Raw genomic sequence first — 22,924 nt, forward strand, 5'->3', positions numbered from 1 at the left:
AGAGAGGGAGTGGGTGAGTGAATAGCCTTATAAATGACAGAGGAGGGAACGATCACACCCCTTTCTATTGTCCTGTCTCTGTCACAGCGGACCCCTAACCAAACACACACACACACACACACACACACACACACACACACACACACACACACACACACACACACACACACACACACACACACACACACACACACACACACACACACACACACACACACACACACACACACACACTCCCCTCTCTCACACCCATTATGCCACCTCTGTCAGGCCTGACCCCTGACTAAATACCCAGGCCCCCCTCGTAACCACGGTGACCAAATGAGGCCCAGCCATCGCTTAGCAACCAGGGAACAATGGGCTCCGTGGAAACGGCATGCGCTGCGCAAAGGGTATGCTTTTCTCTAGGGATGGGGAGAGAGGGAGGAACGGAGAAGAAGGAAGGGGTGATGGGAACAGTATTGGGACATCTCTTTAACCGTGTCACAAAGAGGTCTCTGGGAAAAGAAGCCTGGAGATTCACGTCTCTGGTCTCTGGGCTGTCTGGCTGGCTAAACTCTGAACACAACAGATCTAAACACCACAGACAGCAGGTAGACTGAACCAGCCATACGGGGGGAGAACGAAGGAGAGGGTTTCAGATCCCAGCCATTCCCTGGAGGAACTATGATACTGAATGTATATGATGTATTATCTATAGCCGTATGTTGCGTAACTATCGTGTTAAATTCTCCTTGACTTGAACTGTGAAAGTGGCAGGTCAGTTGAGAGCTGAGAACTCGGAAGGAGATAGAGACAGTTGGTAAATGAAAAACAGAAAATGAACAGAACAATAGAATGACAAATTAACTCATTGCTTTTCTGTACCATATATCAGACGTCTCTCTCAGATTGAACCGTCAATGTGTTAAGCTCCTCTCAGTCTTTGTTGAGGCCCGCCGGTCTTTAGAAAGGCAATATTGGCCTGTCACTGTCTCAAAAGAGAACAACAATCTCAGCTGGCTACAGACCAAGAGAACTTACTCAACACTGAACTATGAAAAGCAACCGAAGAACAACTGAACTCGTTCTCTCAGACAGCACAGCTAGTGAATATCCTCATCTTACAGGTTTCTAAATAGAGACACAGAAACAAGAAGGTGAAGACACAGAAAGTGCTGGAAGGTAAATCGTCTCCATAGTAACATAAAGAGGATAATATTGTTGGACTTGTCAGTGACGCAATGGAGACCAGAAAAGTATAAGAGTCAAATGATATGAGAGGGCTCTCACCTCTTTTCTACAGGCTCAACACAGTGTAATGACTCAACAACATTCTTATTCTTACAATGGAAGAATACACTGAATTTATACTCTGTCAGCAAGGTTGCACAATAACACGTCCTTTAAGAGAGACAGAAAGAAGATAATGAACAATGAGGATGAGGGTAAGGACTGTAAAGGAAGTATGTGGTCTATTGGACACCAGTCTGTTAGCTTGTTCATGTGAAAACTCTTTGTCTTCTATGAATGGCCGTTTCTCTCTACAGTGACTTTATAGACTGTATCCCCCTATCGCTGACTCTGACTAAAACCCCAGCCACTGGTTATACTCTGGCCTAGTGGAGCTGGGAGAACAATAACACACACACACGCCTAAATAACCAGTGGAGAAGTGAGGGGAACCAGAGAAGGTCCAGGAATTCACCTTACATGGGAAAGAAATGACGCGAGCATAACAGACATGTTCATACTCTGTGTGTGTGTGTGTGTGTGTGTGTGTGTGTGTGTGTGTGTGTGTGTGTGTGTGTGTGTGTGTGTGTGTGTGTGTGTGTGTGTGTGTGTGTGTGTGTGTGTGTGAGCCGTGTTAAATGATGGCAGTGATGTGTACACAGATGGTATGTGTATGGTGAGTTGTGGCTTTCCTCTGTTCCACACTTATCTTCTCACAAGCCTGAGTGATTATTTACGACAGGGACGGGAGAGAGAGATCACATGCTTTAGCCAGGACAACGTGGGCGAGAGAGAATGAGAGAGAGAGAAAGACAGAGAGAGAGAGAGAGAGAGAGGGGGGGGAGAGAGGGAGAGGGAAAGAGAGAGAGAGGGAAAGAGAGAGATAGAGAGAGAGAGAGAGAGAGAGAGAGAGAGAGAGAGGGAAAGAGATAGAGAGAGAGAGGGAGAGAGAGAGAGGGAAAGAGAGAGAGGGAAAGAGAGAGAGAGGGAAAGTGAGAGATGGAAAGAGAGAGAGAGGGAAAGAGAGAGAGGGAAAGAGAGAGAGAGGGAAAGAGAGAGAGAGGGAAAGCGAGAGAGAGGGAAAGAGAGAGAGAGCACGGAAGGAAGGAAGTGGTGAACATACCTTCTTAATCCCTTAACGCTTGGCCTTACACAATTATCCAGCCCTCCCCTGATACCTTCATCTGGCCTATACTGGCCATCTGAGTATACAAAACATGAAGACATTTCCATGACATGGACTGATCAGGTGAATCCAGGTGAAACCTATGATCCCTTATTGATGTCACTTGTTAAATCCACTTTAATCAGAATAGATGAAGGGGAGGAGACAGGTTAAATAAAGATTTAACATTTTTGAGTCAATTGGATTTTGTGTGTGTGTCATTCAGAGGTTGAATGGACAAGACAAAAAATGTAAGTGTCTTTGAACGGGGTATGGTAGTAGGTGCCGTACGCACCGGTTTGAGTGTGTCATGAACTGCTGCACTGCTGGGTTTTTCACACTCAACAGTTTCCTGTGTGTATCAAGAACGGTCCACCACCCCAAAGAACATCCAGCCAACATGACACAACTGTGGGAAGCATTGGAGTCAAGATGGGCCAGCATCCCTGTGGAATGCTTTCGACACCTTGTAGAGTCCATCCCCAGACTAGTTGAGGCTGTTCTGAGGGCAAAAAGGGGGAAGTGGGGGGTGCATGTTCTTTTTGGTATATGTAGGCCTAACGAGGGAATTTAGGTTTGACTGACTGTGCTCAGTGGTTTTAGGCTGTCAGTGGGACTGTTTGGTTAGAAAGTTATCCTGTTGGGGATGGGGGCGCTGTTTAGACTATTTATGCTAATTGGGTAATTTTTGAAACGGCTTCCCACAAAATCCTTGATCGTACAATATGCATATTATTATTATTATTGGATAGAAAACAGTCTATAGTTTCTATAGGAGTTGAAATTTTGTCTCTAAGTGGAACAGAGCCCATTCTACAGCAATTTCCCTGACATGGATTCAGATTTCAGAAATGTTGGCCACTGTTCTGAAGTCAGTTAAAAGGGCACTGATATTGCTATGACTATACGGACACTTCTTACGTCTTCCCCTGGATGCCTTTACGTGATGACGATTCCAATGGGGTCGATTGCGCGTTCACAGGCCCTACAAATGAAAAAACCCTGAGGCTAGTCATTCTTTTGGAGCTGCGTCATGCGCCTAGAGGACACCGGCCCGCACCTTTTCCAAGCATTAGTGAAGGGGGTAATATTACTCGGGTCATGTTTCTACTCGTTATGGGAGTTAAAAACATCATAAGGTAGTTAATTTAAAGCGTTTTATAGCAATTTATATCCGTTTAGTGCGATTTTGGGACATTTATTTTTGAAACGATGTGAATAGTTGGGCACGCTTTTCAGTTCATCCCGAACGCAGTTGGCATTTCCACATGGCAAGAGGACAGCTTTCCACCAAAAGACGATTTCTCCCAAGAAAGGATCCTTTGCCCAAGATACTGATGGAAGAACAGCTCAAGGTAGGACATTTTTATTATGATAAATCGTGTTTCTGTCGAAACATTTTAGTGGCTTAGGATGCCATGTTTTTTGACGTAGCTTCGCTTGGCGCAAACTGTATTGAAAAGTAAGGATAAATAAAAAAATGTAATAACGCAATTGTATTAAGAATTAAATTGTCTATCAATCCCTGTCCACCCTATATTTTTTAGTCACGTTTATGAGTATTTATGTATAAGAGTAGATCACTGTCTAAGTGGCGCAAGGACATTTTCTGACCAGCTTGTCTACATTTCACATTGTCTAACCATGATTTTGGTGGCTAAATATAAACATTTTCGATCAAACTGTATATGCATGTTGTAATGTGATGTTACAGGAGTGTCATCGGAAGAATTCTGAGAAGGTTAGTGAAAAAATTAATATCTTTTGGCGATGTTGACTTTTATCGCTCACTTTGGCTAGAATCAATGCTGGGCTGCTATGTGGTATGTGCTATGCTAATATAACGATTTATTGTGTTTTCGCTGTAAGACATCTGAAATCTGAAATATTGTCTGTATTCACAGGATCTGTGTCTTTCGATTCGTGTATGCTGTGTATTTTTACGAAATGTTTGATGATTAGTAAGTAGGTAAACACGTTGCTCTAAGTAGTTTTTCTATTCCATTTGTGACGGTGGGTGCAATTGTAACCTATGCCATCTACCTGAAATATGCACTTTTTTCTAACAAAACCTATCCCATACCATAAATATGTTATCAGACTGTCATCTAATGAGTTTTTTTGTTGGTTAGGGGCTATAAATATCTTAGTTTAGCCGAATTGGTGATGGCTACTGGTGTTGGTGGACAAATAAAAGATGGTGGATTATGCTAATGTGTTTTTAGGTAATAGATGTACATCTTTACATATTGTGTCTTCCCTGTAAAACATTTTAAAAATCGGACATGTTGACTGGATTCACAAGATCTGTGTCTTTCATTAGCTGTATTGGACTTTAATGTGTGAAAGTTAAATATTTTAAAAAAATATTTTTTTTGAATTTCGCGGCACTGGTTTTTCAGTGGGGGGGGGGGGGGTGTGCCGCTAGGTTATAACCCCTGACTATTACAATGCAGCTATTTGGCTTCAAGGCTGGGGGACGAGCCGGGAACAGGAACAATAGCAACATACCACGTACGCACACGCACACACACACAAACACAACTTTTATATATGAATTTTCTGGACTTTTTGGAGAGTAAAAATATATTCCCATCAAACTCCTATTTTCCCTAACCCCTAACCCCTAACCCCTAACCCAAAACCTACCCCTTAACCTATCCCTAACACTAACCTTTATATACACACACACACACACACACACACACACACACACACACACACACACACACACACACACACACACACACACACACACACACACACACACACACACACACACACACACACACACACACACACACACACACACACACACGGAAGGCGTCAGAGAACTCCCAGTAGAGAGTAAATGATGAGAAAAGTTAAGGTTTAACTGAAAGACAGGAGGGTAAGACGGACTGCTGCTATCTCTATGGCCAGCAGGCTTCAGGCAGATAGCTCAGTGTGAGGCGGGCTCCTAGTAATGTCTCCCTCTCCACTATTCTTCTCTCCTCAATCTCCACATGAAAGACCAATAGCCAGGAGCAGCCTCCCTCTCCTCTCCCCCTATCTTCTCATTTTCTCCTCTCCCTCTCGCCTCTCCTTTCCCAGACCTCATTACCACAGCCTGGGGCCGAGGTCCAGTAGCAGTGGTCCCCTGTAAGCCACTCTCAGTGGTCCAGGGCAGGGGAGAGAGAAGTGCTAAGAGCGGGAGGTAATGGGGAGGTATGGGTGAGACAGAGGAGGCATCAGAGGTCCTATATAAGTCCTTCTGTAGCAGGGGGGAAGAAGGGCTAAGAGGGGGAGGTAATGGAGAGATGAAGGGGTGGTGAGGGGGAAGAAAAATGGGGAAATAGAGGATGGTGCTCAGTAAATAATTCTGCATGCTTCCCATCAGAAACAGTTCGGAACAGTTCGGGCAAATTTTAAGACAACATTCTGTGACGTTTTTGTTAGTTTTGGTCTTCAGCAAGGGTTTTTCTGGAGGCAAGCCGAGGGTCAGAGCTGAAGTCTAAGCCCATTCGTTGTTGATTGGTCAACAGCAGGGATTATTCAAGTGGCTTAGTGGTTAGTGTGTTGGGCCAGTAACCGAAAGGTTGCTGGATCAAATCCCTGAGCTGACAAGGTAAATATCTGTAGTTCTGGCCCTGAACAAAGCAGTTAAACCAATGACAGTGGGCCGTCATTGTAAATGAGAATTTGTTCTTAACTGGCTTGCCTAGTTAAATAAATAAAGTGTTTGTCATTCAAAAATAGACGACTCTATTCCATGCCAATGTTTCATTGAGAAATACTGCACCAAATATCTTCATTAGATGTAAAATTGCGCGACTAAGATCTCTTCGGCAAAAACGTCGAACCTCGTTTTTCAAGCGGAGGATGCGAGCACATTCGTTGGGATCGCCGAGTTCTACTAGGCGCCAGCTGAACCGAAGCATGCGGAAGCTTTAAGGCCTGCAGGTCAAGTCTTTTACAGCCACAGCTTAGACGGTAGGTGAGGAGGATAGAGGTAATATGGATGGAGACGGGGGAGGTAATGGGGGAGGAGGGGGAGACTCTTATCATCTTCTCTGTTTCATCCTCCCTGGTCTCCCTGTGTCACCCAGGCCTCCTACTGACCAGCGCTGCTTTGAAGTGTTAATACAGCCAATGTTAATGCTGTCAGGGCCAGTCCCATCTCAAAGCTCACAGAGGAGATCAATTTATTTCATGTCTCCGCCTCGCCAATCTTTCCTTTTCCCATCCCTCTCTCCCTGTCACCTCTGGACTCCTCACACAAACACTGATTAAGCTTATTTTCACCTCAAGCAAGCGCATCTGTGTACAAGAGGGAGGGGGACAGGGGCGGGTGTAAGGATTGTTTGGGTGGGGCAGGTATGTGTATGATTGCCCCCCCCCCCCCCCCCCCTATGTAACAGCAGTACTGACACAGCAAGTGTTATTCTTTACTACTTTACACAGCCTGAGGGAGAGAGACCACCTGCACAGAACAACACACACCCATTCTCTCTCTCTCACACACACACACACACACACATTGAGGATAATGAGATCAGAGTTCCATGCTGCCCTCACAGTGGGGGTCAGAGACACTGTCAGAGAGGCCCAGTACTGGGAGCTGATGAGCTGGGCTCAGAAGGTGTGTGTGCCTGCCAGTACGTGTGTGTGTGTGTGAGAGAGAGAGCGAGAGAGAGCGAGAGAGAGCAAGAGAGAGAGAGAGAGAGAGAGAGAGAGAGAGAGAGAGAGAGAGAGAGAGAGAGAGAGAGAGAGAGAGAGAGAGAGAGAGAGAGAGAGAGAGAGAGAGAGAGAGAGAGAGAGAGAGAGAGAGAGAGAGAGAGAGAGAGAGAGAGAGAGAGAGAGAGAGAGAGAGAGAGAGAGAGAGAGAGAGAGAGAGAGAGAGAGAGAGAGAGAGAGAGAAGGAACATGGAGTTTTGGTGTGCAGTAAGAGAAGATCAATAGTTCTGTGAAGTGTGATAGCAAGTGATAACAATACAAACACAGAGACACACAGTTAGACTTACACATGGAGACTTGTAGGCTAGCTGTTACCTGAAAACAACAACACATTTATAATTCTTCATGCTTGGCACAGAGGTGTGAACTGGACCTGGACACACACACACACACACACACACCCAAGCACAAGCACAAGCAAAGACACAAACACATGCAAACACACACTTAACCTCGGTTGGCAGAGAGATGGGAACTGGACTAAAAGTAAAAGGCTTCCCGTTCTGGAAAACTACGATCGGAAACAAGAGAGTCGTTATTCCGACCTGGCTGGAAAAATCCTGAGAGCCTCACAAGAGTTCACTTACTGCACCATCTACTAGAAAAGAGGGAGAGAGAGAGAGACAGAGAGAGGGCGAGGGAGAGGGAGAGGGAGAGAGAGATGGGGCGGAGCGGAACCTAAATGTGAGGTTAGGGGTAACACCTCGGTTCATGACTCAGTGGAGTGAATCACATCCCATGACCTCCAACATCTCAGCCATCCATCCAGCCATGCAAAGCTGTTCTGTGGGCTATAAGGAAAGACCAGAGTCATCCTCTCTTTAACTCCTCTGGAATGTAGAGAACAAAGAAAAGGAGATGAAGCTGCAAACAACAAACAAACATAAACACACAGACAGAGCCCTGAGGACACACACACACACACAGCCGGGGGAGAGGAAGGAATTCCACAGAGATTCTCTCTCCACAGGAAAAAAGGGATATGCCTCAAACCTGTAATTACACACTCATGCGCGTGCCGCACACACACACTATGACTGAACTATGAAGCTCTCTACTAAACTTCATCTGACACATCATTCATACCCAACTATTGCCTAACTATGTTTAAATGAGACCCTTTATTACGTGACTCAGACCACTAAACAGCAGTCAGAATTTTAACAACTGTTTCAACAGCTTGGTTGAGCCTGAAGCCATTCTGCAGACTAGTCCCTCTAATCACCTTACATACTACATTAAACTGTGTTTTATACAATCCGCTATCACAGTCTCATTTCAGAATTAGACGTTCATCCATGTTTCTCAAACGTCAGATTTGGAAGTTGTTGGAAACGTCAAATTTGGAAGTGTTTAAGGTTAAGTTTAAGCATTAACTACGAATTTTTTAAGTTACGTTTAAGTTTAGGCATTAACTCAGAAATCCGAAGGTTAGGCATTAACTCCGAAGAGTTAAGGTAAGGGTTAAGGTTTGGGATAGGCTTTAAACAAAAATCTCAAAAACAACTTTCTATCTCTGGATTTGAACAAGCAAATGCTAACTGAAACCTACTTGAAGGTAACAGCGCTCACTGTTGCCACTAGTGGTCGGTTTCCATGTCATCTCGCAATGTCCTCAGACATGGATGGATGTCGAATACTGACTTGAATCAGGGGTGACCTGGCTGGTTTTATAAGCTCCTCTCTCTCCCTCTCTCTCTTTTTCTCTCCCTCTCTCTATGTTTCCCTCATTGGAATTTAGGTTGGGAACCCAGGTTGCAACAAGGACTGAGAAGAGAGCATGAATCAAATCAAATCACATTTTATTTGACTCATATATGTGTTTAGAAGATGTTATTGCGGGTGTAGCGAAATGCTTGTGTTTCTAGCTCCAACAGTGCAGTAATATCTAACAATACACACAAATATAAGGTAAAGGATTGGAATTAAAAATATTGAAATATTTGTACGGGCAATGTCAGAGCAGCATAGACTAAGATATAGTTGAATAGGATATAATACAGTACATACATATGAGATGAGTAATGCAAAATATGTAAAAAAAAATTATTAAAGTAACTAGTTTTCCATTATTAAAGTGGCCAGTGATTTAACGTCTATGTATATAGGGCAGCAGCCTCTAATGTGCTAGTGATGGCTGTTTAACAGGCTGATGGCCTTGCGATAGAAGCTGTTTTTCAGTCTCTCGGTCCCAGCTTTGATGCACCTGTACTGACCTTGCCTTCTGGATGATAGCGGGGTGAACAGGCAGTGGCTTGGGTGGTTGTTGTCCTTGATGATCTGTTTGGGCTTCCTGTGACATCGGGTGCTGTAGGTGTCATGGAGGGCAGGTAGTTTTCCCTCGGTGATGCGTTGGGCAGACCGCACCACACTCTGGAGAGCCCTGTGGTTGCGGGCGGTGCAGTTGCTCTACCAGGCGGTCATACAGACCAACAGGATGCTCTCAATTGTGCATCTGTAAAAGTTTGTGAGGGTTTTAGGTGCCAAGATAAATTTCTTCAGCCTCCTGAGGTTGAAGAGGCGCTGTTGCAACTTCTTCACCACACTGTCTGTATGGGTGAACCATTTCAGTTTGACAGTGATGTGTACGCTGAGAAACTTGAAGATTTCCACCTTCTCCACTGCGGTCCCGTCGATGTGGATAGTGGCGTGTTCCCTCTGCTGTTTCTTGAAGTCCACGATCCTCTCCTTAGTTTTGTTGATGTTGAGTGAGAGGTTATTTTCCTGGCACCACTCTCCCAGGGCCCTCACCTCCTCCCTGTAGGCTGTCTCGACATTGTTGGTAATCAGGCCTACTACTGCTGTGTCGTCTGCAAACTTGATGATTGAGTTGGAGATGTGCGTGGCCACACAGTCATTGGACAGGGAGTACAGGAGGGGGCTGAGCACACATCCTTGCGGTGTTGAGGATCAGCAAAGTGGAGGTATTGTTTCCTACCTTCACCACCTGGGGGCGGCACTTCAGGAAGTCCAGGACCCAGTTACACAGGGCAGGGTTCAGACCCAGGGCCTCAAACTTAATGATGAGCTTGGAAGGTACTATGGTGTTGAATGCTGAGCTACAGTCAATGAACAGCATTCTTACATAGGTATTCCTCTTGTACAGATTGGATAGGGCAGTGTGCAGTGTGATGGCGATTGCATCGTCTATGGATCTATTGAGGCGGTAAGCCTCAAATTGAAATGGGTCTCTAGGATGTCAGGTAAGATAGAGGTGATATAATCCTTGACTAGTCTCTCAAAGCACTTCATGATAACAGAAGTGAGTGCTACGAGGAGTTAGTCATTTAGTTCAGTTACCTTCACTTTCTTGGTTACAGGAACAATGGTGAACATCGTGAAGCATGTGGGGACAACAGACTGGGAGAGATTGAATATGTCCGTAAACAAGCCAGCTGGTCTGTGCATGCTCTAAGGACGCGGCTAGGGATGCCTTCTGGGCAGCCTTGCGAGGGTTAACAGGCTTAACTGTCTTACTCATGTCGGCCATGAGAAGGAGGAGAGAAGGAGAGCCCACTGGCTGTTTGTGCATATGTGTGTATGGACATATTGTGTGTTTGTAGGCAATCTGTGAGTGCGTGTGTGTATCTGTGTGTGTGTGTGTGTGTGTGTGTGTGTGTGTGTGTGTGTGTGTGTGTGTGTGTGTGTGTGTGTGTGTGTGTGTGTGTGTGTGTGTGTGTGTGTGTGTGTGTGTGTGTGTGTGTGTGTGTGTGTGTGTGTGTGTGTGTGTGTGTGTGTGCGCGTGCATGCGTGGGTGCGTGTGTGTGTGTGTGTGTGTGTGTGCATGATCTGCCCTGCAGTTTATTTGTTTTCCCTGACAAACAGTAGCAGACAGAGCAGAGCTGGGGGCTGGAGGAGCAGCTTCCTGTAGGCTACCCAGGGAGGGAGAGGGGATGTTAGGAGTCATTACCCGAGGGAGAGGAGGGGTGTCTGGGGCAGGACTCTGTGGCGTGCTGCCTGGTGACACCCGAAGACCCAGAGCCAGGCTACACACACACACATGCACGCACATACACGCACGCACACACACACACACATACACCGCCTTCCTCATAATGCTACTGCCAGGGGATTACACTAGGATACTGTGGAAGCCTTGCAAAGATTATATGAAGCACAGTATAGGTTTCTGAAGACGACAAGGAGAAGATTTACTACTAGACTATGATGCTGGGATAGTGTTGGATATACTGGACAAAAGACCTAGAGAGACTGATGAGCTGCATGTAGAAAAGGGAAACGGGAGATATCAGTTTATGAAGTGTGTGATAAATGTACTGGATTTCCCATTTAGAAAGGCATGAAATCTGCTATATATCCGGACCTTCATCAATATGCTGCTCGAGACACACACAGGGCTGCCACTATCAGGGCTGTTATTACTGGCTCGAACCACAGCATTCCACCAGTCCCGCAAACGCAGGCAAAAGCCAGGCTGTGTGTGTCTCCTGTATGTCACTTTCAATCAGGCCCTGCCAAGGCCAGCCGTCACCGACACACTCAAGACACACACACACACACACACACACACACACACACACACACACACACACACACACACACACACACACACACACACACACACACACACACACACACACACACACACACACACACACACACACACACACACACACACAGCTCCGTAAGTGAAGTCCCTGTGTGTGTGTCCTCATGACGGATCTAGACCACACTGTAATGTCTTATTCATGCTGTATCAATTCATAATAACCAGACCAGTCCCACTCCACACACACAACAAACGCACAACACACACACCTATACCCTGGCCTCAATGACTGAAGTTAGGTCTAGCCTGATGTGTATCTGGGACATCCGGACTGCAGTTATCAGGAGCTCTGAACATCAGAGGACACACACAGGGGACTGATGTCCCAGCGATTTAACGTGAATATTTTACAACCCTCGATCCATCTATTGAATTATTCATGAGCAACACAGAATTGTTAGTACCAACACCTCTTTCTCTCTCCATCTCTTCTTCTCTCCATCTCTTCATATCTCCATCTCTCCATCTCTCCATCTCTTCATATCTTCTTCTCTTCATCTCTCCATCTCTTCATCTCTCCATCTCTTTATCTCTCCATCTCTTCTTCTCTCCATCTATTTTTCTCTCCATCTCTCCATCTATTCTTCCCTTCTTCTCTCGCTCACTCTCCCTCTCTGTCTTTCTACCTTTACCATTGTCTCTCTCTCTCTCTCTCTCTTTCTCTGTTGATGTCTGTGTCTTCTGTGTTAGTGAATACTTCAGATGGTGGGGTGGTTTTAAAATTACCCCCTTTTGGCTCCAGCTCGCCTCAAATGATTTACTCTATGCTTCCTCTTTATATACACACACACGGTACATCTCGTAAAAACCAATTGACAACCTATAAACCAGCTGACAAGGCCTTGAACCTGCATCATCTCCAGGCTACAGGACTGTGTTAGGCCTCTGAGCTAAAAAAGTCTAGGAATTAGCTTGGGGAGCCAGCTAATGCAAGTCTTCAGGTCTCGGACAAGGTTATTCATCATGTGCTATATGGCCAAGTGGTCCGGGCCAAGGAGGGCAGGAACCATGATAGAGGTGGAGAGAGGGACAGAGAGAGGAAAAGAAAAGGTGGCCCCTGGCATATCTTCAGGAAGGACACGACAAGACCAGCCTCAACCATTAACAGGGGCGCACACACACACACACACACACACACACACACACACACACACACACACACACACACACACACACACACACACACACACACACACACACACACACACACACAGGAATTCTCCCAATAATCACCGAATCTCCCCGAATGTCCTACTGAGAAACAGTTCCCTCAGCATAAAACACCAAACAAACACAGTGAAAACACAGCATCGGTCCAATATAAACACATATAATAGGCATGAATGCATGAACACAAAGCTAAAGCATCCCTTTTATCTCCTAAAATAGATTTATAAAGAACGTAATCCCAGGTGAATGCCTGCTATCCCCATATTAGCAAACTGAGGTGTAATTAGCGTGTGTGTGTGTGAGTGTGTGTGTGTGTTATTCTGTGTGTCTGTGTTAGAGTTTGTGTATCAGACCAATCCTGTTGTCAAGCATTAACACGGAAACAAGCAACGAACCACACCGCTCTTACCCGCCCCGAACACTACCCCCAAAAATATTTCACACACACTCATCCTCTCTACCATTCTTTACCCCCCACAGTGTAGGGGAGGACCACACCCTTCCTCTCCTCCCCTCCCCACAAACACACACCTGGCTCTCCCATGGTGCTGGAAAAGAGAACACCCCCCCCCCCCCTCCCCCCCGTTCCTCTCCTAACCTGCCCTCCCTACTCCACCTGATTCTACCTTCCACAGAGATGGAACTGACCTGAACTCTCACCCCGTCCTGCCTGCACTCTGAGCCCCCGTCCAGTCCAGGAGCAACCCATAGCTCCTTCCTCTTTGGTGGTGCACATTCATCAATGTAGGATAGTTGTAAGACTATGCGGCTGTATGTAGGTAGCTCTGCTAAACCCATTGGAGGGTTCAGTTGAACCATCAAGTATCACTTACACCTAAATACCTGCTCTTCTATTTTCGGACGAAGCCCTAACTGGAGACGGAATGTTCTTTTCGCACGGAGCGTGGGGGCCCCCGGTGTTAGAGAGAGAACGATAGGGACAGAGATGGAGAGAGAGAGATGGAGAGAAAGATGGGGACCTCCCAAGCTAGTTTTCACCTATAGCAGGGGTAGACACCTAGATTCAGTTACGGGACGATTTTTGTCTGAGAGGATGATTTGGGTGCCGGAACATAATTCTAATAATTTGTACACTGCAAATTGACCACAACTAAGCCCAAAAATTGATTTTGTTTTGAAATAATTTTGTGGGAATACTTGGGAACAGATTTCCTAAATTAAACAATTTTTTTGCTGAATTCCTGGTGATTTCAGTCTTTTTTTGACCCAAAACTAAAATAAAAAGTGTATTTCTTTGTTTTATTATACATTTTTTCAAAGATCTTTGGGGGTGCAAGAGAAAAACATTGTGGGACTGTTTTGGCCCGCAGGCCGCCTGTTGATGACCCCTGACCTGCAGTGTGTGTGTCATACATAATAAAACAGGCACAAAGACGAGCAGCCGTACACAGTGATCCTGAGAGATCATAAATACCCTAACCCTTCTCTGCCTCTCCCCTCCTCCTTCTCCCCTCCTCTTCCCCCCCATCCCTCCAAACCAGATGCTGTTCCCTGGAGGCACCTATTACGCTGAGTCCTTGGCCCCCTCCCTCTCTCCATCCCTCTCTCCCTCCCTCTATCCCTCCTTCCTCCTACTCTCACACTGTGAACACCTAATTACAGACCAGGAGAGTAGATTACAGAGCTGCACTGCCGAGAACCAGGGACTGAGGGATGGAGGTAGGGATGGAAGGAGAGAGAGGAGGGGGACACCAGGCCGTTAACGATGATGGATACTGTTCTGTTTTCACTGTTATTGTTCCTTTGCTCGGCACTCCTCCGCTTTCCTCCTCTAGTCCTCTTCTCCTCTTCTGTTCCCATGCTTTCCCACCACTACCAGGCACCTCCATCCATCACCCAGCTCTAACAATCTCTAATAATCTCCAATCATGTCTCATTATCTCCAATTATCTCTTATCTGCTCTGTTCCTCATGCATCAGTGTCTCACTTATCTCTCAGGCATCCACACAGAGTAAAGGAGGTAGCTACAAAGAGAGTTAGAGAGAGTTAGCTAACTAACTCCATCTTCTCCAGATAAAATGGAAAATGTGCTGTACCATTCTAGATTAGAGACAAAAGACACTTACTAAGAGCTACAGGAAAATTACATGTCTAATTCCTTCATGACAGTAACAACAACCTTTCTCTTCCAAGCTTCACTTTTACCTCAAACTACTAGATGTATATTTGCTGTGTTCTCTCCTGCCAACACCTTATTGTCCTGTAAACAGTTAATGAGCAGGCTTGTTTAACGACGGCCAGTCTGTCTATAATGTCTGTAATTGTCCCGTCCATCACTACACCACACTCATCTGTTCGTTTAACTAGCGGCGCCTTTTATGAAGACAAGTCTTCCTCTGCGGTCAACCACTGCAGGCCTGGGAGGAGAGGAGAGATATGACGATGTACTCTCAATCACTCATTCCAGAAGGAGTAAAAAAACAGAATGGTAAAGAACAAGAAAGAAAGAGAGAGAGAGAGAGAGAAGGGGAGCTAGCTAACATCTGGGTTAGCGTTCCACCTGAGGGCTGGAGGCTTTCCCATTAACCCCTCGTGTTAAGGCCATTAAAGACAGACCATAACAAGCCCCTGTGAGCACTTAGAGCAAGTGCAAAGACAGAAACCCACACACACACCGTCAGACTTTCTGTGGGAGTGAAAACCTGTTAAGTACATGCAGCTCTCTCTCCTGGCTGTAACCTAACTACGCCAGTCTAGTGCCCAGACCCCATGTTGTGAAGGAAAGACGGAGACCACTGATGATTTAAGAAGCAGCGAGCGCATCAGGAAATCTCTTTGTCTTGGTACTGCTCTGTTTAATGAGGCCCCGTCTGCTAGACAACTACAGGACGGGAGACATTTTACAGTTACTGCCTGTCTGTGAACAATAACGTTTTATTCTTTTGACAAAGTTTCTAATCTATCCTATATGCTCTTATGAGGCTGGTGTGAGAAAATCACCGATTTCCTAAACAAATATGCACTTCTTCAGATGAAATACATGCTGGCTCGTTATCAGACTTTGGCCTGTAATAAATTTGAAAAACGCAGACACGCACGTACAGTGCTGGTACACAGTGAATGGTCTAAACAGGTGTTCAACATTCTTAGGCATCTTATTCTCCAGAAAGGGTTTGAAAGGTAGAACTACTCATGAAAGAAGCCAGCTAGTAACGGAAATAAAGAGCAGATTGAATGGAAGTGGAAGCAGAGAGATCTGCTAATCCAATCCTTCAGCTGCTGGCTGGCAAAGTCTGGTCTGGTTGATGGACTAATCAATGGCTCAAGGCTATGCTCTGGCCTCACCTGGTAGACCGCTTAGAAAGCTGTCGTAGAACAGTACAGAATTACCTAGGACATCAGTCAGTCACACACACACATAAATGCACCCAAGCATGCACACACGTTTGCGCACACACACACCGCCCATTCACAACTCTAACCTTTAAGTCTCAAACAGCCGTTGTGTTTTTGGAGCAGTCTACCAACAGTGCTCCATTCCAACTTCAGCCTCTATTTTCTACACGTGGCCTTCAAGGCCTTCCCCTCTTTGTTTAGCATTGTTCATGCAATTGTGCAATACAGTTGTAATACTCACTGGTGATGACAGTTCATTTTACATTTACATACAGTTCATTTTAGTTACATTTATTAAAAGTGGACTAGACTGTATTGGAAGTGGCTACAGAAGGGTAGGGATAGGATACGGATAGGTACTGGGACTGGGGACAGGAGAAGTGCAGAGGGAAATGATGTTTCCATGTCCCAGTGTTTTATTATTCCCAGATGCAGCACCAGGTAACCTAAAGTGGAATGATCGGAACCAGAACAATCGGCCAGCGGCAGGGACACTCATTATCCTTCGGAAAATGGAACCTTGTTACGGCACACTAATAAAAGTTTAGCCTTACTTTGGGATGGTCACACCACAGGGGTGTGTGTGTGTGTGTGTGTGTGTGTGTGTGTGTGTGTGTGTGTGTGTGTGTGTGTGTGTGTGTGTGTGTGTGTGTGTGTGTGTGTGTTTGATAGAGAGAGATTTAAACCACCAGGATGCATCACCAAACACTAAACTTGCACATCATACCCATTGGAGTAGAGAGAATGACTCCTTCCTCCAGCAGCAGTTTGGATTCCTCTCCAACAAGATGGAACTGTCCCTACTAACCAACATAGTCAAATAGCCACTTATTCCATAACCCTCAACACCACACGGTGGCCCACTGCTGCTAAATTGTTGCCAACACTGGAATAAATATGATGTATTGTTAAATATATATGTCTGCCTAGAAGACGCTAGACGCGCTTTTAAATGGATAGTCGTTGGCTCAATGACTGAACGTCTATGGGAACAGCAAGCATGACGCTGTGCTAACGCTAGTAGCAATGCACCTCCGTACCCTTGCTACCTCTACTGAAAAAAACCTAGGGAAAACACTGCCACACTAACTCCAGGTTACTAAAGCATTCACACAACCATACACACACACACACACATAACACAAACACACACAACCCACACAACCCCAGAATCAGCAGATGACTTCGCAACACACTCCGACATGCCAAGGCCTCCTGGATTTCTACTCATCCAGTCTTCACAAACACACACACACACACACACACACACACACACACACACACACACACACACACACACACACACACACACACACACACACACACACACACACACACACACACACACACACACACACACACACACACACACACACACACACACACACACACACACACGCACACACACACACACACTTCCATGGCAGGAAGCAGGTAAAGGGTGTGTACTCACAGAAGAGTGAGACAGAGAGTGTGTATAGAAGAGAGTGTGTGTATGATAATATAGAGCATGTGTACTCACAGAAGAGTGAGACAGAGAGTGTGTATAGAAGATAGTGTGTGTATGATAATATAAAGCATGTGTACTCACAGAAGAGTGAGACAGAGAGTGTGTATAGAAGAGAGTGTGTGTATGATAATATAAAGCATGTGTACTCACAGAAGAGTGAGACAGAGAGTGTGTATAGAAGAGAGTGTGTGCATGATCATATAAAGTGTGTGTACTCACAGAAGAGTGAGACCGAGAGTGTGTATAGAAGAGAGTGTGTGTATGATAATATAAAGTGTGTGTACTCACAGAAGAGTGAGACAGAGAGTGTGTATAGAAGAGAGTGTGTGTATAAAAATATAAAGTGTGTGTACTCACAGAAGAGTGAGACCGAGTGTGTATAGAAGAGAGTGTGTGCATGATAATATAAAGTGTGTGTACTCACAGAAGAGTGAGACAGAGAGTGTGTATAGAAGACAGTGTGTGTATGATAATATAAAGTGTGTGTACTCACAGACGTGAAAGTGCAGGGTTCTTCTGAAACAGAAGTTCCGGAAGCTGCTGCAGTTGGTTCCTATTCAGGCGCCTGGCACAGAAAATGCATGTTTAGTACAGCAGATATGTACCGGTCAGGTATGCACTAGAAATCAGATCTGCACTTTGATGAACTAGATTATGGTACATTATTTCTGCACAATGCATGCCAACACTACACATAGACACTATTATTTATCAGTAGATTACATTTCACTTCACATAAATACAACCAAAATGTTTGTGTTACATAAGTATGGGATATGGATAAGGGAAATATTATACTAGTCAGGGACAGAAGAAAACAACAGATTTATTTGTCCCCTATAGACGTATCAGTTATGTGAACACATCCAGCTTGCATCTCTAGGGGACTAAGAAAACAACGGTTACTAAATAACATTTGTAGAGACAGATGAGTGTGTTGCAGCCTTCAGGCAGCTTGGCTTGGCACTGCCTTCCCCTCCCCAGGATAACAAATGAAAGAGGCTGGCAGGCTTTATGCAAATACAACCATTAAGAAAATTAGGAACAGACTGTTACTAATTGCCATTTGAAACCACAGCTTTATACTGTCTCAATGCTCCATTGGAAACACATGGGAGTGAATGGCGGTGAATGGGAATGAATGGGAGAGGAGAGGCAGGTCGGGTCGTGCCTGTAGCATAGCGTAGACAGATGTGTGGGCCCAGAGCCATAGACAGATACACAGACTGGGTTGGAGATGGAGAATTATAATGGGCTTGACTGGGTTTCTAGCGGATCTGTTCATACTGAACTGGACCCGCTAAGTTAGTGGGTTTGGAACTAAAAGGTGCTATCTAGAACGTTAAAGGGTTCTTTGGCTGTCCCCATAGTTGAATCCTTTGAAGAACCCTTTTGGGTTGCAGGTAGAACCCTTATGGGTTCCATGTAGAACCCTTTGTACAGAGGGTTCTACATGGAACCCAAAAGGGTTATACCTAGAAGCAAAAGGGGTTTTACCTGGAACCAAAAATGGTTCTCCTATGGGGACAGCCGAAGAACCCTTTTGGAACCCTTTTTGCTAATAGTGTAGGTCGAGGTGGACCTACTAATAAGTTAGTGAGCTTTATGCTAGTTTCAGAGGTGGGTAAATGCTGAGTACGGATGATGTTGTTAGACCCATTCACGCCAAGCTTAATGTGTGTGGTAATGTTGGTTAATATTGGGGCTGTCTGGGTCTCTCCAAGATCTCCGTACCCTCACCTCTCACCACATGTTTAGTGACCAACTGAAGAGTGTCTCTGATGTGGTCCTCACACACACACACTGAGTGGGGCTCTTTAATATCATTGTGGCTGTTCATGCAGTCACACGTTCCAGTGATGGGTCAGGGCTGTGGCTGAGCTTCCTGACGAAGGATGGGTTGGGTAAACCCAAACCTCAGCAAAACGTACCTGCTCCCAGGCCGCCACTCGCGATGGACAGGGATGTTCAAATATAGCCAACCCCTAAACCTCATTGAGAGCAAATATGAACACGCAGACACATGCTGTAGCCTACTTACAGTCTCTCCAGCTCCTTCATGTCATCAAACGCTCCACGCTCTATCGCTCCAATCTGATTCTCCATCAACTGTCTACAGAGAGAAAGAGAGAGAGAGAAAGGGAGAAATATAGATAGTTTCGCATAGTGCTAGATTTCTCTGAAAGTACGCGGTACTGTATAACAGCAATTGTTTGAAAGTCACGCATTACGCATACGAAAAGCGTGACATCGTTGCTCCTTACGAGCTTCCCGCCTTCTGTTCAGAAACCTCACAAGCGGACAGGTTGCCATAGCAATGTAAGCTAAAGTGACAGTTTTTCCCCCTGATCGTTCAACAGACTGTTTCTTCTAGTGATGAATGATTGTGCATCTTTGACAGATTGTAAGTAGGTAAATACATATGCTTGTTTATCACTGTAATATTTATATGTAGTTGTTTTCAGATTAATATGGAAATAATAAGACATTGTCGTGTATTCCACCATGTAATTTATGTCTGCTTTGTTGTCTGCTACTGTGTGCTAGCTTCTGTTGCTGTCTTTGCATGATAATGCTAGGCTTGCTATTATAAATTATATGGCCTTTTCTGTTTATGTTGAAATGGAAGCAACCAGTAAATCAAGTTTTATATTGTATTATTTGACCTAAGGTTTATTTTTTCCTTTATTTTTGTTCTATTCCCTATAGAACCACATTTATTCCACATATCTTCTCACATATCCCATGTGCACCTGTATGACACCAAGCCTCAACTGGGTTCCTGTGGCCATCCCTCTCTCTACCCAGCTGTCCCAGAACCTACTCATCCCCTAGAGGGGGCCTACCCACACTCCGTTTTAGTATGTGTTTAGTATGTGTTTCAGTCACTCAGTCACCTAAGGCTTTAGGCGTAGGGGGAACGAGGGTGCTGAAGGTTGGTGTTGGGAAATGGGTGGTAAAGCCCCTTGTTAAGTGTGTGTATAGGCTGGCTAGTTCCAGCACCCCTTTTGCCCAAGGCAATGGTGTGGTCCACACTCACTCACACACACAACCACACACATATAGGGCAGCGGTGTGGTCTGGGGCTGGCTGTGGAATCTTGGCACCGGGAGGCATCTCAGGGATCATAGCCAGGAAAGAGTTTCTGAAGGTAGGTTAGTGAGGCAGGCCACTGTGCCTTGAGGTCTGGTGTGGTCTTGTGGTTAGAGGGGGAGGTGTGGAGAAGTAGGGGCAGGGTAGAGAGGCATGGGTGAAGCAGGGAGAACTAGGGGAGGCATGGAGAACCAGGGGGAGTCAGGGGTGAGGAGGGGGGAGACTAAGGTGAGATCCAGGGCTGGGTGGTTCAAAGAACAGAGGGGGAGAAAGAGACCCACTGTAAAGCTGTCCTTGGGGCATGGGGACGTCAGAGCACTGTGTGAGTGTGTGTGTGTGTGTCCAAAGAGCTGCAGTGCCTGGCTAGGTGTTAGCACTGCAGGCTTTACACACACACACACATGTGTACGCTGCCAAAGCTAATGCACTGGATGGTTTTGGAAGTGTTGCAATAACAGTTTAGGGAGAGACAAGCGTCCAGGTCTTAGAACCAACAGTAGTGTTCCTTCATTCAGAGAACCATTCTGTGTGTGTGTGTGTGTGTGTGTGTGTGTGTGTGTGTGTGTGTGTGTGTGTGTGTGTGTGTGTGTGTGTGTGTGTGTGTGTGTGTGTGTGTGTGTGTGTGTGTGTGTGTGTGTGTGTGTGTGTGTGTGTGTGTGTGTGTGTGTGTGTGTGTGTGTGTGTGTGTGTGTGTACGTGTCCTGTGAGGCCTCACGGCTCCACTCAGCAGTCTGTGTTTCCTCCCAATCGAATATAAATGCAAATGGCTGTTCCTGTTCCCACTCCATAAATATAAAGAGAAAAGTGTAGCTCACCTCCGCTCACTCTCTCCCCTCATGAATTTAGATGGAGGTAGAATAAGAGGAGAAAGTACTTCTGAATCTATGTAACTTTAAACTATGGTCAGGTCTTTCTTTCTCTGTCTCTGTCCATATCCCCCCCCCCCCAATATTTCAAATACTTGAGGTGAGCTTGATTTAACTTGGCCTTGTATGCGGAGTTTGAATGTATGGCACTCTCCTGTTAGTACCATTGTGCCAGACAACCCCATTTACATTATTGTATTTGACACAGATCTGCTGTATTGTCAGCTTAGTAAACTCAACTCTGTCCAATGGAGTTGAGTTGCGATGAGTGTTGGTGGAGTGTACTACCAACTACATCGATTCGCTATCAATTGATTATTGTAAAAATGTCCATTCTTTAATGCTTTCCTTGTGCCTATGTTAGTCTTGTGACACCGCAAGCTTTTCTTCGGGTGATGGAATCCGTCGTTCTTTTCATTAAAATAGATTTTTACATGACCTCTGCCAAGGGAGCTGTGAAGGAACATTTTATGTTTGTGCTTTTCTAATAACCAATTCGACTGGGTTCATGCAAGTAACTGATTGATCATGGCTGGGAGGAATCCTCACTATCAATATAAGCAATTTGGCAGTACGCCCAGAACATTGTTTTGAGAACTGAAAGGGATGTCTCAGTTTCAAGGTCTCAGCTTGGAGAGAAGGAGCTTTGTGAGGTATTGATCGGTCATGTGCATGAACCAAAGGTTAATGATGAATTAATTATGAATAATGAATAACGTAAATCATGCAAAAATAACTTGTCTGTGTAAGCATTATATAAGACAACTAACGGGACTGCCCCGACAGAGCTCACTTCAGACCGGTACTTTATGGATCTAAGTTTGACTGTGATCTGTTGAGCTTGCTGACAATAAAGAGTGATTCATTTAATATTGACTTACAGTGTCCCTGTGTTGAATTTCCACGACAGAGCCTTTGCTTGTTAAGAGAGAAGGAGCAGCCCATCTTTGCATGGCAGATTTGTTAATTTTGTCAGGGACGCATAGAATGCACTTTTTTTATCAAAAATGACGGATTCAAAATCCAACGGACAACTCTATAACAATCATTACAAGCACAGGTACACAGTAAGCGTTAAAGAACGGATATTTATAAAAGTATTGAGTGACAGTGCACGCTTGAAGTCGTAACTTCCTACTCCATTGAAAAAATTCTATAAAAAATATGGATTTCAGCACCCAAAGAAAAGCCTGCAGCTACACAGGAGAAACATAGGTAAAGGAAAGCATTAAAGAGTGGACATTTTTACAAGTATTCACTGTGT

The 22,924-nt window shown here is 45.2% G+C and overlaps 1 protein-coding gene across 4 annotated transcripts in view; it reads right to left on the reverse strand.

Moving 5' to 3' along the window:
- Positions 1-22,924, reverse strand: part of LOC129859823 (slit homolog 1 protein-like) — a 207,429-nt gene that overhangs the window by 169,076 nt on the left and 15,429 nt on the right. For all 4 annotated transcript variants that reach the window (XM_055930001.1, XM_055929993.1, XM_055929983.1 and 1 more), the window contains exons 3-4: positions 19,743-19,814; positions 18,195-18,266 (exon numbers count right to left, since the gene is read on the reverse strand). In XM_055930001.1, coding sequence (XP_055785976.1) covers positions 18,195-18,266; positions 19,743-19,814 — 144 coding nt within the window. The remainder of the gene's footprint in view (positions 1-18,194; positions 18,267-19,742; positions 19,815-22,924) is intronic.

This window comes from Salvelinus fontinalis, chromosome 1 (assembly GCF_029448725.1).
Source record: "Salvelinus fontinalis isolate EN_2023a chromosome 1, ASM2944872v1, whole genome shotgun sequence".
Lineage (NCBI taxonomy): Eukaryota > Metazoa > Chordata > Actinopteri > Salmoniformes > Salmonidae > Salvelinus > Salvelinus fontinalis.